At 51.6% G+C, this 25,965-nt stretch overlaps 1 protein-coding gene across 1 annotated transcript; it reads right to left on the bottom strand.

Moving 5' to 3' along the window:
• Positions 1 to 945: 945 nt before the first annotated feature.
• On the bottom strand, positions 946 to 15,606 carry HSH2D (hematopoietic SH2 domain containing). Its single transcript, XM_002828855.4, has 6 exons — positions 15,517 to 15,606; positions 10,381 to 10,532; positions 6,591 to 6,680; positions 6,024 to 6,189; positions 5,032 to 5,124; positions 946 to 2,314 (listed from the first exon to the last, which is right to left on the bottom strand). The coding sequence occupies exons 1-6, from the start codon at positions 15,589 to 15,591 to the stop codon at positions 1,730 to 1,732; spliced, it is 1,161 nt and encodes a 386-aa protein (XP_002828901.3). The 5' UTR covers positions 15,592 to 15,606; the 3' UTR covers positions 946 to 1,729.
• Positions 15,607 to 25,965: the final 10,359 nt, after the last annotated feature.

Genomic DNA, 25,965 nt, shown 5'->3' with positions numbered 1-25,965 from the left:
GGTTTCACCATGTTGGCCAGGCTGGTTTTGAACTCCTGACCTCGGGTGATCCACTTGCCTTGGCCTCCCAAAGTGCTGGGATTAGAGGTGTGAGCCACTGCGTCTGGCCAGCTTTTTTTTTTTTTTTTCTTTTTTGAGACAAGGTCTCTCTCTGTTGCTCAGGCTGAAGTGGGGTGATCATGACTCACTGCAGCCTTGAACTCCTGGGCTCAGATGATCCTCCCGTCTCAGCCTCCCAAATAGCTGGGACTACAGGTGTGTGCCACTACACCTGTCTAATTTTTTGAATTTTTGTAGATATGAGGCCTTGCCATGTTGCCCAGGTGGGTCTTGAAATCCTGGGCTTGAGCAATCCTCCTACCTCAGCCTCCTAAAGTGCTGGGATTACAGGCATGAGCCACCACACACGGCTGCCTCTTCCCTTTTTTTTTTTTTTTTTTTTGAGACGGAGTCTTCGCTCTGTCACCTAGGCTGGAGTGCAGTGGTATGATCTTGACTCACTGCAAGCTCTGCCTCCCGGGCTCATGCCATTCTCCTGCCTCAGCCTCCCGAGTAGCTGGGACTACAGGTGCCCGCCACCACACCTGGCTAATTTTTTATATTTTAGTAGAGACAGGGTTTCACCGTGTTAGCCAGGATGGTCTCGATCTCCTGACCTCGTGATCCACCTGCCTTGACCTCCCAAAATGCTGGGATTGTAGGTGTGAGCCACCGTGCCCGGCTGCCTCTTCCCTTTTTAAAGGAAAGACGCTCACGTGCTTCTCCTGAAACCAATACTGATGATGTCCAAGTGCCTACTGCACACCAGGCCCTCAACACATCTCGTCTCCCTCATCTGCATGAAAACCCCAGGAGGAAGGCATGAACAGCCACGGGTGCCACTGGGGACACACTCGGAGTTGAGCCTGGACGAAGCTCCGGTTGGAGAGAGACCCTGCAGCGTGCTTTTATTTTTTTATTTCATTTTTATTTATTTATTTATTTATTTGAGATGGAGTCTCACTCTGTCATCCAGGCTGGACTGCAGTGATGCGATCTCAGCTCACTACAAGCTCTGCCTCCCAGGTTCAAGCAATTCTCCAGCCTCAGGCTCCCAAGTAGCTGGGATTACAGGCATGCGCCACCATGTCTGGGTAATTTTTGAATTTTTTAGTATAGACGGGGTTTCACCATGTTGGCCAGGCTGGTCTCAAACTCCTGGCCTCAAAAGATCTGCCTGCCTCGGCCTCACAGAGTGCTGGGACTACAGGCATGAGCCACTGCACCCAGCCTGCAGTGTGCTTTTAGACAACAGAACAAACAGATGATGTGGGAAAAGGGCTCGGATTCACCGGGCTTCAAATCCTGGTGCTGACACCCATAGCTCTGTGGCCTTGGTCACGCCTCTTATCCTCTCTGAAGCTCAGTCTCTTCTTCAAAACATGGAGGATGACCCTCCCTGAGGAGCTTGCTCCGAGGTGTAAAATAATGAGTAGAGGGTCTGGCACCGGGGCTGATGTACAGGTGGCGCCCCAAACCATCAGCGTCACTCTGATGATTATTGCTAAAATAACCAGCTCACCCCATGGGTGAGTGCAGGAACAGACTCCAAAAACATCTTTATTCCATTTCCCGGGTTCCCGAAGACCCCCAGATGCCATGGTGTGGGGTCGTGGAAGAAATGTTAGGACATTCAGGAGTGTGGCAGCCCCTGGCAGTAAGAGTCCCAGAGCCAGGGTGGACCTGTTCTCTAGCAGTACCCAGGGGCAAAGGGTGGCGGTTGTTGGTACTCCTCCGGGAGCTGGTCGTTCTCAGGCTCTGCCAAGCCCTGGTGCTCTGGCTTGGACTCCTGGGAGGATAGGGCTTTCACTACCATTTGGTGCCAACTCCTGTCCCCTGGGGTCACCTCAACGCAGCTGACCGACCTCTTGGCCTTCCTGGTGGGGACCTTTCTGTCTTTTGGTGCGTGGGGCTGTGAGGGGCTTTTGAGAGATGTGGCCACAGAGGGATCCGTGTAGCCTCTGTCCCCCGAGGTGGGATCACCTGAGTGATCTTGGCTGCCTTTTCCGGTCCCAGGGCCTGAGATCACAGTGGATCTCCGGACATCCAAGAGTGACGACAAGTTCACAGTGGCGAGGTGGCTTTTTAACTGCTGCCGGACCCTCTGGCCTCTCTCGGGGAGCATTTTGAGGCTCCTCCAGAGTTTCTGGCGGGTCTCTCCAAGAGGGGCTTTTTGGGGGCAGGAAGAAGTGGCTTCCTTGGTGGTTATTCTGTTCATGTCTGCTGACGGCTTCCTTTCCTTTGATTGGTGACACAGGACTGGCTTTGGGGAGGCCTGAAAATGAGAGTAGGGGAGGCCTGGGGCAGCTCGCCCACCAGAGCACCATGTCTGTCCCAGAAATTGGAGCCTGGGTTCCACCCAGACACCCTGCGGCTGAGAAGTGTCCCCGTGTGAACCCCCAAACCTGATCCCATGCCCCATCTTTCTCGTTTCAGTAAATGGCTTCACTGTCTCTCCCAGGGGTTGGCAAACTTGTTCTTCTTCCTTTTTTTTTTTTTGAGATGGAGTTTCACTCTGTCACCCAGTCTGGAGTGCAGTGGCACAATCTCGGCTCACTGCAACCTCCACCTCCTGGGTTCAGGCGACTCTCCTGCCTCAGCCTCCCAAGTAGCTAGAACTAAAAGCACACCACCACACCTGGCTAATTTTTGTATTTTCAGTAGATACGTGGTTTCACCATGTTGGCCCTGGTGGTCTTGAACTCCTGACCTCAGGTGATCCACCCACCTCGGCCTCCCAGAGTTCTGGGATTACAGGTGTGAGCCACCGCGCCTGGCCTGGCAAACTTCTTTTACAAAGAGTCAGAGAGTAAATATTTGAACTTTGCAGGCTGCACCATCTGTCTCAATTACTTAGCTCTGCTGTTGTAGGGGATGCCAGAGGTCACACGTCAACCGATGAGCGTGCCTGGGTTCTAATACAGCTTTATTTATAAACATGGAAATATGAATTTTATCTGATTTTCACAGGTTACAAAATACTATCTTTACAAAAATGTGGGGCCAGGTGTGATAGCTCATGCCTGTAATCCCAGTGCTTTGGGAGGCTGAGGCAGGAGGATTGATTGAGGCCAGGAGTTTGAGACCAGCCTGGGCAATGTAGTGAGACCTCATCTCTACAAATCTTTTTTTTTTTGAGAGGGTCTTGCTTTGTCACCCAGGCTGGAGTGCAGTGGTGCAATCATGGCTCACTGCAGCCTCGACCTCCCGGGCTCAAGCAATCCTCCCACCTCAGCCCCCCAAGTAGCTGACTACAGGCGTGCGCCACCATGCCTGGCTAATTTTTTAATTTTTTGTGGAGACAGGGTCTCACTATGTTGCCCAGGCTGGTCTCAAAGTCCTGGCCTCAAGCAATCCTCTCGCCTCAGCCTCCCAAAGCACTGGGAATACAGGTGTGAGCCACTACACAGACCAAATATCCATGTTTCTTTCCATGCCTGGGCTCTCATTTTTGTCTCTCCCACCGTGACACTGTCCCCCACCCCCACCTCACTTCCTCCTTCTTTCCATCTCCACCAGTGCCCAGGAAAGCCCCTTCTGCAGCCAGTAGCCACAGGAAACATTTAAAACCACCAGTCCCGGCCAGATGTGGTAGCTCACGCCTATAATCCCAGCACTTTGGGAGGCCGAGGTGAGTGGATCATGAGGTCAGGGGTTTGAGACCAGTCTGGCCAACATGGTGAAACCCCCTCTCTACTAAAAATACAAAGATTAGCACGCACCTGTAGTCCCAGCTACTCAGGAGGCTGAGGCAGGAGAATGGCTTGAACCTGGGAGGCGGAGGTTGCAGCGAGCCTAGACTGTGCCATTGCACTCCAGCTTGGTCGACAAAGCAAGACTCCGTCTCAAAAAAAAAAAAAAAAAAAAGTCCTCCCATGCATACACTCTCCTATGGCCCCTCCCTGGTGCAACTGGACTAGAATCCCAGCTCCTCACCTTGGCTCCAAGGCCCTGCCCTATTGGCCCTTCCTGACTCTGGGGCTTCAGCTTCTGACAGTCTCTCTCTCACTAACCCCACTCCATCTATATGCTGGCTTTTTTTGTTCTGTTTTCCAAACACACCAAGCCCCAGGACTTTTGCAAGTGCCATTCCCGCTGCCTGGAATGTCCTCCCTGTGTCTGTGTGTATGACTGGCTCCTCCTCACCTTGCAGATCTCAGCTATATGCCACCTCCTCTAGGAAGCCTTCCCTGACTGCCTTCCCCCACTTGCACCCCCCACCTCCACTGATGTCCATCACACCAGCCTGTTTCATTTGTACCACTGACATAACTTCCCCTGCTGGGCAGGGGCTTGGAGAGCACTTAGACTTCAACTTAGGGGTGCCTAAAGGTCTCCCAAACCCCAAGATGCTGTGATACATTCATTCATCTGCTCCACAGATTCATTAGTTAAGCACCTTCAATATGGCAGGTCCTCTCAGAGGGGTGGGAGAAGCAAAGGCAAACAAGCCAGATGGAGTCTCCAGTCTCTCAGAGCTCACAGTCTGATTGGGGCGGCAGCCAGGGAGCATGTAAACCCATAAGTAAATAGGATTTTGGGGAACATTTTTGGGAAGTCCGCTGCAGTGAATAAACAGGGTAATGTGAAGGAGAATCCAGAAGATGTTGCTTTAGGTCTGGGGCCTGGGGAAGGAGGCACTTGAAGGAGAAATGAATGAAGACATGGGAAATCTAGGGGCAGGGCACACAGTTTGTGCAAAGGATCTGAGGTGGGGCTGGCACGCGCAGAGACCCCGAGGCTAGCTTGGTGTGTCTGAACAACAGACGGTATGGCAGCAGGGCTGGCGCTGGGTAGGTGATAGGCAGAAAGAGGAACTGAGATTGTAGTTTGAATTTTAATCTTGGTGTTGGGAAAGCACTGGAAAGGTTTAAAGCACCAAGCTGTAGGATCTTTCTCATTCTAGAAGGAGCCTCCTCTGGCAGCTGTTGACCACCTCTGCTCCTGCCCCTCAGCCAGGTGGGAGGTGCCAGCCTCCTGTCATATACATACCTCCTCAGGGGCAGACACCGGGCAGGCAGCTTCCTCGGCCACAGCGTTGGAGTAGAGGAAGAGATCCTCATAATCCACATTTGCGGGATCCTTCTGCAGGGTGGAAGGGGCCTGTAGCTCAGCACTAGGGAGGCGGAAAGGTCCTGCACGGACCCTGGAAGGCAGGTCTCAGGGACCATCCCTTGAATAGCAGTTTCTTAGTACCTAGGCCACGCCCACTAAGCTTTATAAGAAAATATGCCCCACCCACAGCCATTTCTTAGGGGTTGGGACACACCCACTGAACTGTCTAAAGAAAGAGGCCCCGCCCATAGCACGTTCTTGGGAGCTAGGCCACACCCACTGAGCCTTCTAAGGAAAGATGCCCCGCCCACAACAGTTTCTTGGGCGCTAGGTCAGGCCCACTGAGCCCTATAAGGAAAGATGCCCCGCCCACAGCAGTTTCTTGGGGGCTAGGCAACACCCACTGAACCTTCTAAGGAGAGATACCCCCCTCGGCAGTTTCTTAGGGGCTAGGCCACGCCCACTGGGTCTTCTAAGGAAACATGCCCTGCCCACAGCAGTTTATTGGGAGCCAGGCCACACACTGAGCCTTCTAAGGAAAGATGCTCCATCCACAGCAGTTTATTGGGAGCCAGGCCACACCTACTGAGCCTTCTAAGGAAAGCGTATTGGGAGCCACGCCACGCCCACCGAGCCTTCTAAGGAAAGATGCCATTTCTTCAGATGAGCCAAGATTATACCTGGCACATGAACCCTTATAAAAAATCAGCCTGTTGACATGGGCCTGGAGGGCGGAGTCGTGGGGAAGCAGGAACGACAAGGGAGAGAGCTGTGGGGGGCAGAGGGACTACGAGGGGTGGGGCCGGAGGGGCCAAGGACCATGAGAGTGACAGAATCAAGAGGAGCTGATGGGGCCGTGGGAAACAAAGGGGTCTGGGGGGCTTGGCCCCAAGGAAATGGCTGTGAACCTTGTGGGCCCCCGCCCTCACCTGCCTGCAGGGCTGTGTCAGCAGCTCCCTGCGTGGCTCAATTGGCTTCTGCTGGTGGAAGGTGACCAGGGCGTCCAGCGAAGTGTGGACCACCTTCTCCCCGGGGATCATGAAAGTCCCATCATCCAAGAGCTTCACCATGAAATGGCAGCAGCTGCTTTGGGCTCTGCGGAGACACTGCCGGGGCTGGGACATCCTACTCCCCATCATCCCTGCCCCAAGTCCCCAGCCCTTGGGCTGGCAGCGTCACTGCTACAGCCAGACTACCCCAGGTTCCCATGCAGGCTTCTTCACTCACTAGCCATGCAACACCCAGCAGGTTACTAACCTCGCTGTGCCTCAGTTTCCCCCATTTATAACACAGGAGTACAAAGGCTGACCTCAGATAAAACATGCCACCACAGACAAAAGCTTCACTCATTGCCTGGCTAGCAGCTCCCGTTCTCAGATCCACAGCCTCAGTTACTGCTGCTTTCTGAGAAGCTATGACATGAAGCACCCCTTGCTCCCTCCAAGGAAACCCAAGAGCACACCTGCCCCTGCCCTGGCCCCCGGCCCAGGCCTTACTTGTAGGAGAGTGTGTAGCCCACATGGCTGTGACTGACCCTGATGAGAAAGGATCCCAGTGGCTGTGACTCCAGCAAGTTCTCAGCATCCCTGGAAGGGCACACACAGAAAGGAAATGACACAGTCCAGTCGCCCCATGTACCAGTTAGACTCCTGGGGCCATGGGCTCATTCATGGAGAAGGCTGGTAGTTTTCATTTTTCTTTTTTCCTTTTTTTTTTTTTTTGAGACAGAGTCTCGCTCTGTCCCCCAGGCTGGAGTGCAGTGGCGCGATCTCAGCTCACTGCAAGCTCCGCCTCCCGGATTCACGCCATTGTCCTGCCTCAGCCTCCCAAGTAGCTGGGACTACAGGTGCCAGCCACCACGCCCGGCTAATTTTTTGTATATTTTAGTAGAGAGGTGGTTTCACCGTGTTAGCCAGGATGGTCTTGATCTCCTGACCTCGTGATCCGCCCGCCTCGGCCTCCCAAAGTGCTGGGATTATAGGTGTGAGCCACTATTCCCAGCCTCTTTTTTGCTTTTTTTTTTTTGAGACAGAGTCTCGCTCTGTCACCCAGGCTGGAGTGCAATGCCATGATCTTGGCTTACTGCAGCCTCAACCTCCCAGGTTCAGGTGATTCTCTTGCCTCAGCCTCTGGAGTAGCTGGGATTACAGGTGCCCACCACCATGCCCAGCTGTTTTTTTTTTTTTTAGTAGAGAGAGGGTTTCACCATGTTGGCCAGGCTGGTCTCAAACCCCTGTCCTCAAGTGATCCGCCTGCCTCAGCCTCCCAAAGTGCTGGGATTACAGGCGTGAGCCACCGTGCCCGGCCTGTTTTCTAAATGAACAAACACCCCAAACCCATCTTTTTTTTTTTTTCAGTTGTTGCAGACCTTGGGCTATTCAGGGATTAGGGATGTTCCCCCCGAGGAGCTAGGAGGCATCTGATGACCTTGATCTCAGGCCAGACCTCCTCCCATCTCCCACAGCCCCTTCCCAATGCCTGGAATCCCCCGATTAAGGCACCTTTGGGTGGATCAAGGTGTCACAAGTAACAAAGAAGGACCTGTATACTCAGATGCATTCGAGTTCATAACCCAGCTCTACTGTCCATCAGCTGTGTGACCTCAGGCAATCGTCTCTCCCTTTCTGACCTTCAGCTTCCTCAAGGGGAGAGTGAACTCCACTTCCAAGGCTGCTGTGAGAACAGAAAGAACTTGCAACATAAGCATGACAGCTGCTACCTGGTAAGTGCTACCAAAATGTTTGCTGTTATTATTACTATTATTCTCTCTCTCTTTTTTTTTTTTTTTTTTTTGAGACGGAGTTTTGCTCTTGTTGCCCAGGCTGGAGTGCAATGATGCAATCTTGGCTCACTGCAACCTCTGCCTCCCAGGTTCAAGCTATTCTCCTGCCTCAGCCTCCCAAGTAACTGGGATTACAGGTACCCACAACCACACCCAGCTAATTTTTTGTATTTTTAGTAGAGACGGGGTTTCACCATGTTTGCCAGGCTGGTCTCGAACTCCTGACCTCTAGTGATCCGTCCGCCTCGGCCTCCCAAAGTGCTGGTATTACAGGCGTGAGCCACCAAAACCAGTCTATTTTCTATATTGTTACCATTATTATCTGGAATTCACAGAGAGGAAGGAGGCCTTCCGTGGGACAAGCTGGGGAGACTTTTGTCCTGCATTGTTCAATACAGAGACCACTGGCCTTTGGTACTGATTTCCAAAACAGCACAAAAAAGGAACATATGCTGTTTCATGAATCGTTTTTTGTTTTTGAGACAGGGTCTTGCTCTATCACTCAGGCTGGAGTGCAGAGGTGCAATCGTAATTCACTGAAACCTTGAATTCCTGGGCTCAAGAGATCCTCCCACCTCAGCCTCCTGAGTAGCCAGAACCACAGGCATGTTCCGCACGCCTGGCTAATTAAAAAAAATTTTTTTTTTTTTTTTTTGAGTTGGAGTCTTGCTCTGTCACCCAGGCTGGAGTGCAGTGGCACGATCTCGGCTTACTGCAGCCTCTGCCTCCAGGGTTCCAGCAAGTCTCCTGCCTCAGCCACCCGAGTAGCTGGGATTACAGGCACGCGCCACTGTGCCCGGTTAATTATTATTATTATTATTTTTTTTGAGACGGAGTTTTACTCTTGTTGCTCAGGCTGGAGTGCAGTGGCACGATCTCAGCTCACTGCAACCTCCGCCTCCCGGCTTCAAGTGATTCTCCTGCCTCAGCCTCTCGAGTAGCTGGGATTACAGGCATGTGCCACCACGCCCGGCTAATTTTGTATTTTTAGTAGATACAAGGTTTCACCATGTTGTCCAGGCTGGTCTCAAGCTCCTGACCTCAGGTGGTCTGCCCGCCTCGGCCTCCCAAAGTGCTGGGATTACAAGCATGAGCCACTGCGCCCAGCCTAAAATTCCTTTTAGTGATGGAGTCTCACTATGTTGTCCAGGCCAGCCTTGAACTCCTGGGCTCAAGCGATCCTCCCGCCTCAGCATTCCAAGTAGCTGGGATTAAAGGTTAAGTGCCAGTGCACCCAGCTGCTTCTTCTAATGTAACTACTAAAATTTTTTTAAGTTGCAATGTGCAACTCATGTTATATTTCTGTTATTCAGCAAGGTCCCAGAGCTCAGAAACCATGACCAACGCTACTTCCTCTCTCTGGCCTCCACAGAATTTTCTCAATTTCCTGCATGCAGAGAGTGGCCATAAATATTTTTTCCTCCATTTGGTTAGAGCCGGGCCCACATCCTCAGAGCTCACAGTCTGAGGTAGAAAGGGCACATTGGGGCCAGGCATGGTGGCTCATGCCTGTAATCCCAGCACTTTGGGAGGCCGAGGCGGGCAGATCACTTGAGGTCAGGAGTTTGAGACTAGCCTGGCCAACACGGTGAAACCTCGTCTCTACTAAAAATACAAATATTAGCCGGGTGTGGTGGTGCATGCCTGTAGTCCCAGCTACTCATGAGGCAGGAGGATTGCTTGAACCCAGGAGGTAGAGGCTGCAGTGAGCCGAGATTGCGCCACTACACACCAGCCTGGGCAACAGGAGCAGAACTCTGCCTCAAAAAAAAAAAAAAAAAAAATAGAAAAAGAAAAGAAAAGAAAGGGCACATTGGTTGTATCCTGATGGGCTGAGAGCAGCTGCTTAGGGTACTGTGTTCAGAAAGATTCTGGCCGGGTGCGGTGGCTCACGCCTGTAATCCCAGCACTTCGGGAGGCCGAGGCAGGTGGATCACTTGAGGTCAGGAGTTTGAGACCAGCCTGGCCAACATGGTGAAACCCTATCTCTACTATAAACACAAAAATTAGCCAGGCTTGGTGGCATGTGCCTGTAATCCCAGCTACTCAGGAGGTTGAGGCGGAAGAATCACTTGAGTCCGGGAGGCAGAGGTTGCAGTGAGCCAAGATTGCACTACTGCACTCCAGCCTGGGTGACAGAGTGAGACCCTGTCTCAGAAAGAAAGAAAGAGAGAAAGATTCTGAGGCTGCATCCTGCCATCGTTGATTGGTAATGCTTGGCCTGGGCGAGGTGTGGGGTGCTGCCAGGTCCCTGGCAGTGCTGGTCTGTTGGCCACTTGTATAGAGAAAGCTGAGGCCCAGAGATAGCAAGTAACTTGCCCCAGGTCACACAGTGAGCCCACAGGGGTGGCAGGATTTGAGCCTGGAAGCCTGGAGCTCATTTTAGCCTCTTGCCACACTGAGCTGAGCCAAGTCCAGAATTCTGCAGTTAAAAGCTGCCCAGGGTAGGGACAGACAGGGAAAGAGTGGGGAGGGCAGGGTGGAGGGTGTGGGTGTGTCCTCACTCTCTTGAGATTGCACCATGGAACCACTCGGGGACCCCGTCTTGGGCCAGGTGGCCCATCTGGGTGTGCACAAACCAGTCCAGTCGTGGGGGTAGCGGTAGGGGCGGCTTCCCGGCCTCTGTCATAGCTTCCTGGGGTGGAGGGAAGGTCACCTGGGTAGAGAAGAGAGGGAAGACAAGAATCAAGCTTGATGCACCTCTTATCTTTGCTCTATTCTTGAAGCTTATGGTGCCTCCTCCTTTGAGAAGTCCTCCAGGGTGGACAAAACAATGGACTTAAAACTGGCTTGTGGCTGGATGTGATGGCTCACACGTGTAATCCCAGCACTTTGGGAGGCCAAGGTGGGAAGATTGCTTGAGCCCAGCAGTTCCAGACCAGCCTGGGCAACATAGTGAGACCCCCATCTCTACAAAAAATTAAAAAATTTGGCCAGGTGCGGTGGCTCACACCTGTAATCTCAGCACTTTGGGAAGCCAAGGTGGGTAGATCACCTGAGGTCAGGAGTTTGAGACCAGCCCGGCCAACATGATGAAACCCTGTCTCTACTAAAAATACAAAAATTAGCTGGGTGTGGTGGTGGGCACTTGTAATCCCAGCTACTCCGGAGGCTGAGGCAGAAGAATCGCTTGAACCTGGGAGGTGGAGGTTGCAGTGAGCCAAGATCGTGCCACTGCACTCTAGCCTGGGCGACAAGAGTGAGACTCCTCAAAAAATAAATAAGCAAATAAATAAATAAAATAAAATTTAAAAATTAGCTGGGTGTGGTGGTGCGTGCCTGTAGTCCCAGCTACTCGGGAGGCTGAGGTGGGAGGATCCCTTGAGCTCGGGAGGATATGGCTGCAGTGAGCTGTGGTTGTGCCACTGCACTCCAGTCTGGGGAACAGAGCAAGACCATGTTTCAAAAACAACAACAAAAAAACTGGCTTGTGAGGCTGGGCGTGGTGGCTCATGCCTGTAATCCTAGCACTTTGGGAGGCTGAGGCAGGTGGATTACCTGAGGTCAGGAGTTCAAGACCAGCCTGGGCCACGTGGTGAAACCCTGTCACTACAAAAATACAAAAATGAGCCGGGCACAGCGGCATGTGCCTACAATTGCAGCTACTTGGGAGGCTGAGGCACGAGAATCACTTGAACCCAGGAGGCGGAGGCTGCAATGAGCCAAGATTGCACCACTGCACTCCAGCCTGGGCAACAGAGTGAGACTCCGTCTCAAAAAAAGAAAAAAAAAACAAAAAACAACAAAAAAAACCCCACTGGCTTGTGTTTTTTGGGCACCTACTATGTGCCTGATAGTTTTTACACATTCATTCATTGGCTCATCCCCAAAGTCCTTCAAGGACTTTTCCTTTTATTCTTCTTATGCCATTGTGTTTTTTTCTTTTTTTTTTTTTGAGACATGGTCTCACTCTGTCACCCAGGCTGGAGTGCAGTGGCCCCATCTTGGCTCACTGCAGCCTCGACCTTCTTCCCTCAAGTGATTCTCCCACCTCAGTCCCCCAAGTAGCTGGGACCACAGGCATTTGTCGCCACGCCTGGCTGATTTTTGTATTTTTGTAGAGATGGGGTTTCACCTTGCTGCCCACATTGGTCTCAAACTCCTGGACTCAAGCAATCCGCCTGTGTCAGCCTCCCAAAGTGCTAGGATTACAGGCGTGAGCCATTGTGCCCAGCCTTTTATGCCATTATTGCAAGGACTAGAAAGTTCATTTTATAAATAAATGTCTTGAAATTTAAGAATAGAGTATTTAGAGCTGGGCGTGGTGGTTCACGCCTGTAATCCCAGCATTTTGGGAGGCTGAGGCAGGTGGATCACCTCAGGTCAGGAGTTCGAAACCAGCCTGGCCAACATGGTGAAACCCCGTCTCTACTAAAAATACAAAAATTAGCCAGATGAGGTGGTGGGTGCCTGTAATCCCAGCTACTCAGGAGGCTGAGGCAGGAGAATCGCTAGAACCCAGGGGGCAGAGGTTGCAGTAAGCCAAGATCGCGCCATTGCACTCCAGCCTGGGGGAGAGGGAGATTCCATCTCAAAAAAAAAAAAAAAAAAAAGAGTAGAGTATTTAAATATTAAGTAAATATCAATGCCCCTGGAGGAATGAGGAAATGACAAAATGGCAAGTGAACGAAATAAACAGCTGACCCAACAGTGGTGGTCAAAAACGGTTGCCCTGATTTCTTTCTTTCTTTCTTTCTTTTTTTTTTTTTTTTGAGACAGGGTTTCCCTCTGTTCCTGAGGCTGGAGTGTGCAATGGTGCAATCACAGCTCATGCTCACTGCAGCCTCAACCTCCTAGGCTCAAGCAACCCTCCCACTTCAACCTCCCGAGTAGTTAGGACTACAGGCATGCATTACCATGCCTGGCTAATTTTGAAAATTTTTTTGTAGAGACGGGGTCTTGCTCTGTTGTCCAGGCTGGCTTCGAACTCCTGGGCTCAAGCAGTCCTAACACCTCAGCCTCCCAACATACTGGGATCACAGGCACGAGCCACAGTGCCTGGCTGCCTTGGTTTCATTAAACACCAGAGAAATGTGGCTTCAGACAGTCACTTCTGCCACCAACGTCACTACAGGTTGTAGCCACTCATGGCACACCTATGATATGTCAGATGCATCATTAATTCACACACTTTCTTGACAATTTTAAGCAAGCAGTACCATAGGACTTTGTGTACCAATGACAGAGCTGGAGAGAGAAAGCAGCACCGTTTTGCAAAACAGTATTAAGTGAGTGTAAGACAAGCCGAAGGATTGTATCTTGCTAGATAGTTCCTTCAGGACCCCTCTTACTCAACCTTAATTCCTTTTTTTTTTTTTTTTTTTTGAGATGGAGTCTCGCTCTGTTGCCCAGGCTGGAGTGTGGTGGCGCAATCTCAGCTCACTGCAACTTCCGCCTCCCAGGTTCAAGTGATTCTCCTGCCTTAGCCTCTTGAATAGCTGGGATTACAGGCATGCACCACCACGCCTGGCTCATTTTTGTATTTTTAGCAGAGATGGGGTTTCACCATGTTGGCCAGGCTGGTCTCCAACTCCTGACCTCAAGTGATCTGCCTGCCTTGGCCCCCCAAAGTGCTGGGATTACAGGCGTGAGCCACTGCGCCCGGCCGCTCACCATAAATTCTGTCCTTAAACTGGAGCTCACTCCTTCCACCCACTGGCCCCATCTAATGTTTCAATAACTCAAAAGATCTTTTTACTGGGCTGTTTCTATGAGGAGGCGGGGCCTGTTGACCAATGGCAGTCAATATTGACTTTCTCCAACCAGATGTCAAGCATACCCTCTGGGGTATGGCCCGAAGGAATTCTGGGGCAACCAAAATTAAATAACTGTATTAAGAAATGTTTAATAAAGCAGGGTGACAAAGTGATTAAGAGCCTGGATTTGGAGGCTGGGTGCAGTAGCTCACACCTGTAATCCCAGCACTGTCAGAGCCTGAGGCAGGTGGATGATCGCCTGAGGCTAGGAGTTTGAGACCAGCCTGGCCAACATGGTGAAAGCCCATCTCTAATAAGAATACAAACATTATCTGGGCAAGGTGGCTCACGCCTGTAATCCCAGCTACTCAGGAGGCTGAGGCAGGAGAATTGCATGAACCGGGGAGGCAGAGGTTGCAGTGAGCTGAGATCGAGCCACTGCACTCTAGCCTGGGCAACAGAGCAAGACTCCATCTCAAAATAAACAAGTAAATAAATAAATATAAAATAAAAATACAAAAATTACGGTGGCATGTTCCTGTAGTCTCAGCTACTCGGGAGGCTGAGGCAGGAGGATCACCTGAACCCGGGAGGCAGAGTTTGCAGTGAGCTAAGATCGCACCACTGCACTCCAGCTTGAGCAACAGAGCGAAACTCTGTCTCACACAAAAAAAAACAACCCAAAAAAACCCCATCACCACCACCAACAAAAAAAGAGCCTGGGCCAGGCGCAGTGGCTCACGCCTGTAATCTCAGCACTTTGGGAGGCTGAGGCAGGCAGATCACCAGGTCAGGAGATCGAGACCTCCTGGCTAACACAGTGAAACCCCGTCTCTACTAAAAATACAAAAAATTAGCCAGGCGTGGTGGTGGGTGCCTGTAGTCCCAGCTACTCGGGAGGCTGAGGCAGGAGAATGGCATGAACTCGGGAGGCGGAACTTGCAGTGAGCTGAGATCGAGCCACTGCACTCCAGCCTGGGCGGCAGAGCAAGACTCTGCCTCAAAAAAAAAAAAAAAAAAGAGCCTGGAATTCGACCCAGATGGCCTGGGTTCAAACCCTAGCTCCCCCACTTAGCCACTGTGTGACCTCAGATAAGTCACTTAACAGCTCTCTGTGCCTATATTTCTGTCTTTAATTTGGGGATAATGATATTTACCTAGGAAAGTTTAGCTGGCATCGTATATATATAGAGAGAGATATATACAATATTCGTGAATCCAGTTGTGACCTAGCATGGGGTAATGTTTACAGGCTTATTCTTTTGTTTTTACTTGGAAGAACTCCTATTTATCCTTCAAAACCCAGTAAAAATGTCCCCTCCTCCAGGCAGCTTTCCTGCATCTCCCCCCAGACAAAGCCCTGGCACACCTCTGTGTCCCCAACGTTCCCCTTCTGTTCCTCTCTCTGGTCCAGCCATGAATCCATGGAGCTAGAGTGTCTTTATCTTGCTCTGTTTCCACCAGCCTGAGGGCCTCCTAGGGATCAGGGCTTAGGGGCTAGGTCCTTGTGTTGTTTTTTTCTGCGTCCTGGTGCTGGCCTGGCACAGAGGAGGGTGCAAGGGTCTTTGCTGATGAACAGCTACCTAGTGGTAAAAGACCTCATGCTCAAATTCAAGCTCCTGACCCTGGCCTGGGAGCCTCCTCTACTTCCCCGCTACCCACATTTTAGACCTAAAGACATCCTTGCTCTCTCTCTTGCCTCTCCACACCTTTGCTCACGCTGTTGTCCTGCCAAGACCCCCCTTTCCCCAACTCCAGCTCCATTTTCCATTTGTGGTCACCACAAATACCCCCTCCTCCACGAAGCTCTCCCCCATGCCCCCAGAAAATCCCTCCTGCCACCCCGGGCCCCACTAGCCCTGTCCCTCCTTCTGGCCTGGCCCAGCCCCCATGTTCTGTCTCCTCGAGGGCTGAGAGGAGGGCTGAAGCTCTTGGGTCACATACCTGGGAGACCCTTGGATGGCCGAGGCCCTCGCTGTAGCTGTGCCAGTGCCTGCAGGAGCCTGGGTTTCGATTCATAGTCTGCACGTCAATGGGGCGGGGCTGGCTGCCCCAAGGCAGTTCCTGTTTCCTCAAGCAGGTGAGCCCTGGGGGCGGAACAAGGACAGCCCAAGTCACCCTGTCTGCAGTCCAACAAAGCATCTGGTGCCACAGGTGCAGAGACAGCTTGCTCCTGCCTTGCCCCCAGCAAGTTGTTATTGAGCACCTACTGTGTGCCTGCTCTTTGGAGGACACAGGGGTGACACGGAGACAGGTGCAGGCCCCCTGACTCCTGGCATCTATAATCTATCAAGCAGTGAAGAGGAGTCAGACGTCATTACAAAGGGGGAAGAGGGGATGAGTGCGGTGGCTCACACCTGCAATCCCAGCACTTTGACAGGCTGAGGCAGGCGGATCACTTGAGGTCAGGAGTTTGAGACCAGCCTGGCAAACATGGCAAAACCCTGTCTCTCTTAAAATACAAAAATCAGCCGGGTGTGGTGGTGCACGCGTGTAATCCTAGCTACTCAGGAGGCTGAGGCATAAGAATCGCTTGAACCCAGGAGGCAGAGGTTGCAGTGAGCCGAGATCGCACCATTGCACTCCAGCCTGGGCAACAGAGTGAGACTCCTTCTCAAAACAAAAACAAAAGCAACAAAGGGTGAACAGAAACTGGGTGCGGTGGCTCACGCCTGTAATCCCAGCACTTTGGGAGGCCGAGGCGGGTGGATCATTTGAGGCCAGGAGTTTGAGACCAGCCTGGCCAACATGGTAAAACCCTGTCTCTACTAAAAATACAAAAATTAGGCATGGTGGCGGGTGCCTGTAATCCCAGCTACTCAGCAGGCTGATGCAAGAGAATCGCTTGGACCAGGGAGGCAGAGGCTGCCGTGAGCTGAGATCACGCCACTGCACTTTAGCCTGGGTGACAGAGGGAAATTCTGTCCCCCGCAAAACAAACAAACAAACAAAAAAACACCAGCTGGGTGCGGTGGCTCATGCCTGTAATCCCAGCACTTTGGGAGGCCAAGGTGGGCGGATCATCTGAGATCAGGAGTTCGCGACCAGCCTGACCAACATGGAGAAATCCCGTCTCTACTAAAACTGCAAAATTAGCCCAGTGTGGTGACATATGCCTGTAATCCCAGCTATTTGGGAGGCTGAGGCAGGAGAATCACTTGAACCTAGGAGGTGGAGGTTGCGATTTGCTGAGATCGTGCCACTGCACTCCAGCCTGGGCAGCGAGAGTGTAACTCCGTCTCAAACAAAACAAAACCAACGAAAAAAAACAAAACAAAAAAACCCAAAAAACCCTAAACAAACAAAAAAACCCAAAGGGGGAACAGGATGTGGGAACAGCAGTTGCACAAACCCACAGAGGTGACCTAACTGACCTGGAGGAAGGGGCATTTGAGGGTGAGTAGGAATCATCTTGATTTGGGGAGTGCGCGGTGCAGAAAGAGTGTATTTTTTGTAGAGATGGGGTCTTGCTATGTTGCCCAGGCTGAGGGAGGGAAGAGCAGGCACAAAGGCCTTGAAACTGAATTGAGCCTGGACAGGCTGAGGTCTCATGGCACGCATAGGTCCACACCAGGACTTCCTCCATTACAAAATATTTAAAAATATTTTTATTAATTGACTAACTTATTTTAGAGACAGGGTTTCACTCTGTCACCCAGGCTGGAGTGCAGTGGTACGGTCATAGCTCACTGCAGCCTTGAACTTCTGGACTCAAGTGATCCTCCCGCCTCAGGCTCCCAAGTAGCTGGGACTACAGGCACACACCACCACACCTGACTAATTAAAAAAATATTTTTTTTAAAGATGGGATCTTGCTGTGTTGCCCAGGCTGGTCTCAAACTCCTGGGGCTCAAGCGATCCGCCCACCTTGGTTCAAGCGACTCTCCTGCCTCAGCCTCCCGAGTAGCTGGGATTACAGGTGCCCACCAACACGCCTGGCTAATGTTTGTATTTTTAGTAGAGACAAGGTTTCACTATGTTGGCCAGGCTGGTCTCAAACTCCTGACCTCAGGTGATCCACCGCCTCAGCCTCCCAAAGTGCTGGGAATGCAGGTGTGGGCTGCCGTGCCAGCTTAAAATTCTATTTTACAATTGTGTTGGCATTAAGATCGATGTGGTCCAGGCTGGATTCCTTATTATATATTTATTATTAGGATGTTCAGTTTTTTTTCTTCTGATTTTAAATAAGCTGAAGCCCTTTGGGAAGTCCTACACAGCACTTGGGTCCTGGGTGCAGGCCCCGTGTGCAGGCCCCGTGTGCCTAACAGACTGGCCAGCCCTGGCCGTGTGCTCGTACCCCAGGCAGACAAGCAAAACTACTTCCTCCTCTCCTTTCAGGCAGAAAGGACCCAGATCCTGCTGGGGGCCTCCCCACGGGCCTATTGCCCTGGCGCAGCTGGGCTAGATAACCCCAGGCTCACCCTGGGTGCCTCTCTCTCCCCGCTGCTCCTCCTCGGCAACAGCAGCGCCTCGTCTGCCCTCTGTGGTCAACAAGGTCTAAGCAGGAGACACATGGAGCCCTGCTTCTCACTCACCTGCTGTGTGTCCTAAGGTGAGTTGCTCAGCCTCTCTGAGCCTCAGTTCTGCATCTGTGCAATGGGCCTAATAGCCCTCCTTAATCATGTGAAGATGATAGGAGAGGCAACTCTCCAGCACAGCACATGGAGATGAGTTGGGAGTGAGGGAATCAGGACTCTTTGCTGTGACTTAATTCAAGCAAGGCCTTTGTGTTTGCCTGGGGGAGACTCTGGCTTGGGCCTCAGACCTCATGGGCTGAGCTGCCTTGGGCAACTCACTTCACCTCTCTGTGGCTAATCGATTTTTCTTTTTTCTTTTTTTTTTTTTTTGAGTAGGGTCCCGTCACTCTGTTGCCCAGGCTGGAGTGCAGTGGTGCAATCTCAGCTCACCACAGCCTCTACTTCCTGGGCTCAAGCGATCCTCCCATCTCAGCCTCCGGAGTAGCTGGGACTATAGGCGCACCACCACCACGCCTGGCTAATTTTTGGAGTTTTGAAGAGATGGGGTTTTGTCATGTTGCCAGGTTGGTCTCGTTCAAGTGATCCTCCCGCCTCAGCCTCCCAAAGTGTTGGGATTACAGGTGTCAGCCGCTGCATCCGGCCTTTTTCTTTTTGAGATGATGTCTTGTTCTATCGCCCCGGCTGGAGTGCAGTGGTGCGATCTCGGCTCACTGCAACCTCCACCTCCCGGGTTCAAGCGATTCTCCTGCCTCAGTCTCCCGAGTAGCTGAGGTTATAAGCGTGCACCACCACTCCTGGCTAATTTTTATATTTTTAGTAGAGACAGGGTTTCGCCATGTTGGCCAGGTTGGTCTTGAACTCCTGACCTCAAGTGGTCTGCCCACCTTGGCCTCCCAAAGTGCTGGGATTATAGGCCTGAAGTATTTATTTATTTATTTTTATTTTTTATTTTTTTGAGACGGGATCTTGTTCTGTTGCCCAGGCTGGAGTGCAGTGGCGCAAGTACAATTCACTGCAGCCTCAAACTCCTGGCCTCAAGCCATCTACCTGCCTGGACTTCCCAAAGTGCTGGCATTACAGGCATGAGCCACCGGGCCTGGCCTTCACTTCACTTCACTTCTCTGATCCTCCTGGGAAAGTCTGACCATCGGGGCTCTTATTTGCATGGGGTTTAGAGTTTCCAGGAACATGGGGGTACACTGGCCTAGCTCCAGCACAGCCCCCTAAGACTTCACCACAAACGGCCCAACCTTGCTTCCCCTGACCTGCTTGGGTGATGTGGTCTCCCACAAACTAACGTCTTCCTTTCAGATGTCGCAACAGAATCACCCCCACACCCCTCAGTGTCCGCAGGCCTCGGCCCACAAACGGACATGAGTCCCCCAGAGGAAGGAAGGGTGTGGAGGGGAAAACGAAGGTGCCCTGATGGGGAGATAACAGGGCTAGAATTCCAAGGCCCCCTCTCTCTGATATCAGGTTCTCCAGTGAGACAGATCTGGGCTTCTCAGCAGAGGCCGCAGCTGGTAAGTGGGCCATTCACAGACTCACGTGGGGTGGCTCTTGGGGGAGGTAGCCACAATGCCATCTTAGTGCCGGGAAAATGCTGGGCCCATACATGTCAGGGAGTGGGGAAGCCTTTAGGCTCTGCCAACACTGGGTTTGATGCAATTCTTTTTAGAGACAGGGTCTCACTCTGTTGCCCAGGCTGAAGTGCACTGTGCCATCATAGCTCCCTGCAACCTCAAACTCCCGGGCTCAAGCGATCCTCCCGCCTCAGCTTCCCAAGTAGCTGCAATCACAAGCTCACACAACCATGCCCGGCTAATTTTTCAATTTTTATTTTGTAGAGACAGGGTCTTGCTGTGTTGCCCAGGATGGTCTAGAACGCCTGAGCTCAAGCAATTCTCATACCCCAGGCTCCCAGTGTTGGGATTATAGGCACGAGCGACTGTGCCCAACCCTGGGCTCGATGTAATTTTATGGTTTTAGCTTCCTACAATGCCTTCATTCTATTCATTCATTGATCTCACAAACACTGGCTGAGCCCCAGCTCTGGATGGGCACCATGCTAGATGCTGCGGATGAAGCAGAAGGCAAGGTCGGGCCGGGTGCAGTGGCTCATGCCTGTAATCCCAGCTCTTCGGGAGGCTGAGGTGGGCAGATCACCTGAGGTCAGGAGTTCAAGACCAGCCTGGCCAACATGGGGAAACCCTGTCTACACTAAAAACACAAAAAGTAGTCGGGCGTAGTGGCTCATGCCTGTAATCCCAGATACTCGGGAGGCTGAGGCAGGAGAATTGCTTGAACTGGGAGATGGAGGTTGCAGTGAGCTGAGATCATGCCACTGCACTCCAGCCTGGGTCACAGAGTGAGACTGTGTCTCAAAAAAAAAAAAAAAAAAAAAAAAAAAAAGGCAAGATCGGCATGGTCCCCACCCTTCTAGAGCCCACAGTCTATGAGGAGACAGATGCTGAATGAGTTCACATGCAGGACAGTCAGGCAGAAAAGAAAATAGCAATGGCAGGCTGGGTGCGGTGGCTCAAACCTGTAATCCCAGCACTTTGAGAGACTGAGGCAGGCGGATCATGAAGTCAAAGGATCGAGACCAGCCTGGCCAACATAGTGAAACCCTGTCTCTACCAAAAGTACAAAAATTAGTTGGGCGTGGTGGTGCACGCCTGTAGTCCCAGCTACTCGGGAGGCTGACGCAAGAGAATCACTTGAACCCGGGAGGCGGAGGGTGCAGGGAGCTGAGATCTTGCCACTGCACTCCAGCCTGGGTGACAGAGTGAGACTCCATCTCAAACAAACAAACAAACAAAATCAGCAAGGGCAAAGGCCCTGTGGTAGGAATGAACTTGGCATGTCTGAGGCACAGATGATGACAGCTAAGGTGTCCAAATGGTGGAAACAACCCAAATGTCCATGAATGAATGGATGGGTAAACAAAACATGGTTCATCATCCACACCATGAAATATGATTCAGCCACAAAAAGGAAGGAAGCACTGCTCCATGCTACAATGTGGATGAGCCCCAAAAACATGATGCTGAGTGAGAGAAGCCAGACACAAAGGCCACCTAGTGCATTGATATGAAATGTCCAGAACTGGCTGGACACGGTGGCTCACACCTGTAATTCTAGCACTTTGGGAGGCCAAGGTGGGTGGATCACCTGAGGTCAAGAGTTTGAGACTAGCCTGGCCAACATGGTGAAGCTCCGTCTCTACTAAAAATACAAAAATTAGCCAGGCGTGGTGGGGGGACCTGTAATCCCAGCTACTCGGGAGGCTGAGGCATGAGAATTGCTTGAACCCAGGAGGCAGAAGTTGCAGTGAGCCAAGATTGCACCATTGCACTTTTCTTGGGGAACAAGATGAACAATGGTGATCATAGTAATAACAGGATGGGTGTGGTGGCTCACACCTGTAATCCCAACACTTTGGGAGGCTGAGGTGGGAGGATCACTTGAGGCCAGTTCAAGACCAGCCTGGGCAGTGACACACCATCTCTACAAAAAAGTAAAACAATTAGTTGGGTGTGGTGGTATGCACCTGTAGTACCAGCTACTTGGGAGGCTAAGGCAGGAGGATCGCTTGAGCCTGGGAGGTTGATGCTGCAGTGAGCCATGATCCCACCACTGCACTCCAGCCTGGGCAACAGAGCAAGACCTTGTTTCTTTTTTTCTTTTTTTTTTGAGACGGAGTCTCACTCTGTTGCCCAGGCTGGAGTGCAGTGGCGTGATCTAGGTTCATTGCAACCTCCGCCTCCCCGGTTCAAGTGATTTCTGGCTAATTTTTGTATTTATAGTAGGACGGGGTTTCACCATATTGGCCAGGCTGGTCTCGAACTCCTGACCTCAAGTGATCCGCCCACGTCGGCCTCCCAAAGTGCTGGGATTACAGGCGTGAGCTACCGCGCCCGGCCGGAAGACCCTGCTTCAAAATAATAATGATAATAACGATGATGATGGTGATGAGGACAGTAATGATGCCGATATCAGCTTACTCTGTCTCTGTACCTCCTCTGGGATCCACCATCTCCCTGGCTCTTCATAGCCATCCTATGAGGTGGAAACTATGATCACCCCTATTTTGCAAGAGAGAGGAGACTAAGTTCAGTTGGTGAGGGCATGTGTCCAAGGTTGTGCCATTGAAACGGCCTCATCTGGGGTAGATACCCGAGATTTGTCATCTCGTGGCCATGGAGAACAAGGACGTGGACACACAAGAGTGAGGTTAAGAGAAGCTTAATTGGCGAAAGAAAGAGAAGAGTTCCCTCCTGCAGAGAGAGGTCCTGAAAAAATACATTGATGGATGCACAGTGAAATGCAGGGGGTTTTATAGATGCCTGGTGAGGAGGTGGTGTTTGATTTACATAAGTTGTGAAAGATTGGTTGGACTAGGTGTTATATTTGCATAGGGTGCGAAAAACTGGTTAAGACTAGGTGTGCCATTTGCATTGGGTGCCAATTTCTGGCCACCCCTACCCTAATCTTTTATCATGCAAGCGGGTCCTCTACCTGAGCTGTGCTATGTTGCCCATCCCTTTACTGTACACGTGGTAATAAAAAGAGGGAAGATGGAGTCTCCACATTGGTCTTACCTGGCTCCCAGGCAACTCTTTTCTATAGACGCAGCTGCTGGCATCTCCCCATGCAAGCTTCTAGCTTGCTTATCTGTTTGCAGCTCGATTTCTCAGACTGCTTTTTGTTAGAAAAAATAATTTCTTGGGCTGCTTTTTGTTAGAAAAGAAATTCCGCCAAGGACTCTGGTGCCCTCACTGTCTGCCTAAATAATTTCTTTCTAGCTCCTCTATCACCGTGGGTCTTGAGTGGTGCTGGGATTCGGGCCCACGCAGCTCCCTCTTATCCGTGACCCATTAAGGGCTTAGAAGAAAGCCAGGCACAGGATGGGCTCCCAGTCAGGATCTGCTATTCATTGCCATTGGCTGTCACTCTCTCTGAATTTTGCAGTTTTGGACAGAAACTGCAAAGTTTCGTGGAAAGAAAGCAAGTTTCCCAAAGTGGCCGTTTATCAGGCATCCCTGGCAGGGGGTGACTTTGAGTTTTACTATCAGGATTCAGGGTCCTCCTGAGTGGGTGCTTGGAGGCTCAAGGATAGAGACGACAGAGATTGATGGCAGCTAAGCCAAGGACCACCAGGGCAGGCCTCTAGCATGGTCAGGTGGGAAGGGAGTTTGTTGCTGGGGGTTCCTAAACCCATTGAGTTTGCAGTGCCTGGGGAGCTGCCCCCTAGGCTGCAGAGGCTGCAGGATCAACCCTGGAAGCTGGTTTCTTTGAGGGAAGAGGATGTCACCACCCTTGTGCTCACCCTAGAGGCCATTTGGGTGTCCTTCATTAATTCAGTGGGTTCAGGCCACACACAAGCACACTATAGAAGTCCCTGTCCTCATGGAGCTTTTGGGCTGAGTGGGGACAGGGTTGGCAATGAAAACAGGTAACTTCTCATAAATGCTATGAAGATGAGCTAGGAAGAGAGAAGGGCATGGCTGGGAGAGGTCTCTGCAGAGGTAGCCCTGGATAACCATGACATGATGGACAGTGGGCTTTGCACATTTCAGGAGACTGCAAGACTAGGGTGTGGCAAGTGCAAAGGCCCCGGGGCCTTCTCAGTGATGAGTGTGGAGCGAAGGAGTAAGGAAGGAGAGGATTGGAGTGGAGTGAGCCAGGAAGGGCAACCAGAGAAAGAGGAAGGAGTAGGCAGGGCCATGGCTACAGTGTGTAGAGGCTTGTGCCCCACGGTGAGGGACGTAAGTTGTATCCCTAAGCCCAAGGAAGACCTGGGGAGGTTTTTTTTTTTTTTTTTTTTTTTGAGAAAGGGTCTTGCTCTGTCACCCAGGCTGGAATGTAGTGGTGTGGTCACAGCTCACTGCAGCCTCCAGCTCCTGGGCTCTAGTGATCCTCCCTCCTCAGCCTCCTGAGTAGCTGGGACTATAGGTGCATGCCACCACACTTACTATTTTTTATTTTTTTGAGACGGAGTCTTGCTCTGTCACCTAGGCTAGAGTGCAGTGGCGCAATCTCAGCTTACTGCAACCTCTGCTTCCCAGGTTCAAGCGATTCTCCTGCCTCAGCCTCCTGAGTAGTTGGGACTACAGGCGCGTGCAACTGTGCCCGACTAATTTTTGTATTTTTAGTAAAGATGGGGTTTTGCCATATTGGCCAGGCTGGTCTCAAACTCCTGACCTCAGGTGAACCACCTGCCTCAGCCTCTCAAAGTGCTGGGATGAGGCGTGCACCACTGCACCCGGCCGATTTTTTTTTTTTTTCTTAGAGATGGGGTCTCACTATGTTGTCCAGGCTGGTCTTGAACTGGCCTAAAGCTATTCCCCTGCCTCAGCCTCTCAAGGCACTAGGATTATAGGCATAAGCCACACACCCCAGCCCCTGGGGAGAGCTTTAAGCAAGGAGGTGACACTGATTTCAGTTTCATAAGGACACTCTGAAAATAGTTTGAAAGACAGAGGGGAGGACCAGAAACCCATGAAGAAGTGGTCACAGAGGTCCAGGTGGTCGTGGCTACAACTCGGGAGGGGTCAGCTGTGGGCACGATGGGGAAGGCAGGGATGGAGTCCAGGGTCAGGGCTGTGTTATGCTTAGGGTGCCGATGAGACATTCAAATTGGAATAGAGAGTGGCAGGTGAAACCCAGACTTGGGTCTGGCCTGGATTTGCAGCTTGAAAGCTACTGGCCTATCTAAAAGCATAGTATGTGCAGAAAAGAATGAACAGATCTGAGGCTGCTTCCCGAGAAAGGCCTGCTGGCAAGGTGGGCCTGCAGTTGGTAAAGTTCCCTATGGATATAAAACTTCCCTACATGCGTGGCTCATGACAGGTGCCTACACTTTCTGTACAAATGATGCAGTTTATGCTAAACCCCTGCTTTCTTTGTAGGAGTCTGGAATCCTGGTAAGTGCCAGGTAGAGGGTTCCTATGTGACTGGCCCCATAAACACCTGGGCACAGAACTGCCAAATAGTTTTCACGAGAGACACATTACACACATTACACATTAAGCATGGGGTGTGTGACCCCACTGTGAGAGGATTCTGGAAGCTTCTGTCTGGTTGCCTCTGGACTGCACTCTGCTTGCCTTTTCCCTTTGCTGATTTTGCTGTGATCTTGGCTGTGAGTACAGCTCTCTGCCAAGTCCTAGGGAATGGCTGGACCTGGGGGTGGTCTTGGGAAGGACCCTGGATAGAGTGGAAGGAACGCCCTGGCAAGCCAGCCACGAGAGGGCCCCTAGAAGGACCTTCCAGGGAGGCAGGAGGGACACAGTGGCCGAGCTGTGTGCCAGAAGCCAGGTGACGCAGGCTCTTGGGGAGGATGGAGTGCTCCTGAGAGCTGAGGGGTGCAGAAGCAAGGACTCAACTTGGCCAGATGGGTACCACTGGGGACCAAGGCAAGACAGTTTTGGTGGCATGATGGGGCTGATGTTGGCTGAGCAGGTCAAGCAGAGGAGTAAACAGCAGGGAGAGACCACCTTTCCATTTTCCTGCAAAGGAGGGGTGGAGGTAGGGCTGTGGCTGCAGGTGGGAAGGGCTGGGTTCTTTTTTTTTTGAGACAGGTTGTTACTCTGTCGCTCAGGTTAGAGTGCAGTGGTACGATCTCAGATCACTGCCACCTCAACCTCCTGACTCAAGTGATCTTCCTGCCTCAGCCTCCAGAGTAGCTGGGACCACAGGTACGTGCCACCATGCCTGGCTTTTTTTAAATTTTGTATTTTTAGTAGAGATGGGGTTTCACCATGTTGGCCAGGCTGGTCTCGAACACCTGAGCTCAAGTGATCAGCCCGCCTTGGCCTCCCAGAGTGCTGGGATTACAGGTGTGAGCCACTGCACCAAGCCAGGAGGCTTCTTTTCCCAATTTAGTCTTTTGATGATGGGTGGTATCTCC

This window comes from Pongo abelii, chromosome 20 (assembly GCF_028885655.2).
Source record: "Pongo abelii isolate AG06213 chromosome 20, NHGRI_mPonAbe1-v2.0_pri, whole genome shotgun sequence".
NCBI lineage: Eukaryota > Metazoa > Chordata > Mammalia > Primates > Hominidae > Pongo > Pongo abelii.
The sequence above is the reverse complement of the archived record's forward strand: the minus strand, read 5'-3'. Positions and strand labels throughout refer to the sequence as shown.

Excerpts from the sequence above, each read along its gene's own strand:
- HSH2D (XM_002828855.4), bottom strand. The coding sequence starts at position 15,591 with ATGAATCGAAACCCAGGCTCCTGCAGGCACTGGCACAGCTACAGCGAG. Across the intron at positions 10,533-15,516 it reads GCCATCCAAGGGTCTCCCAG|GTGACCTTCCCTCCACCCCA; the intron begins GTATGTGACCCA and ends TTCTCTACCCAG. Across the intron at positions 5,125-6,023 it reads TGACACAGCCCTGCAGGCAG|AAGGATCCCGCAAATGTGGA; the intron begins GTGAGGGCGGGG and ends TCCACCCTGCAG.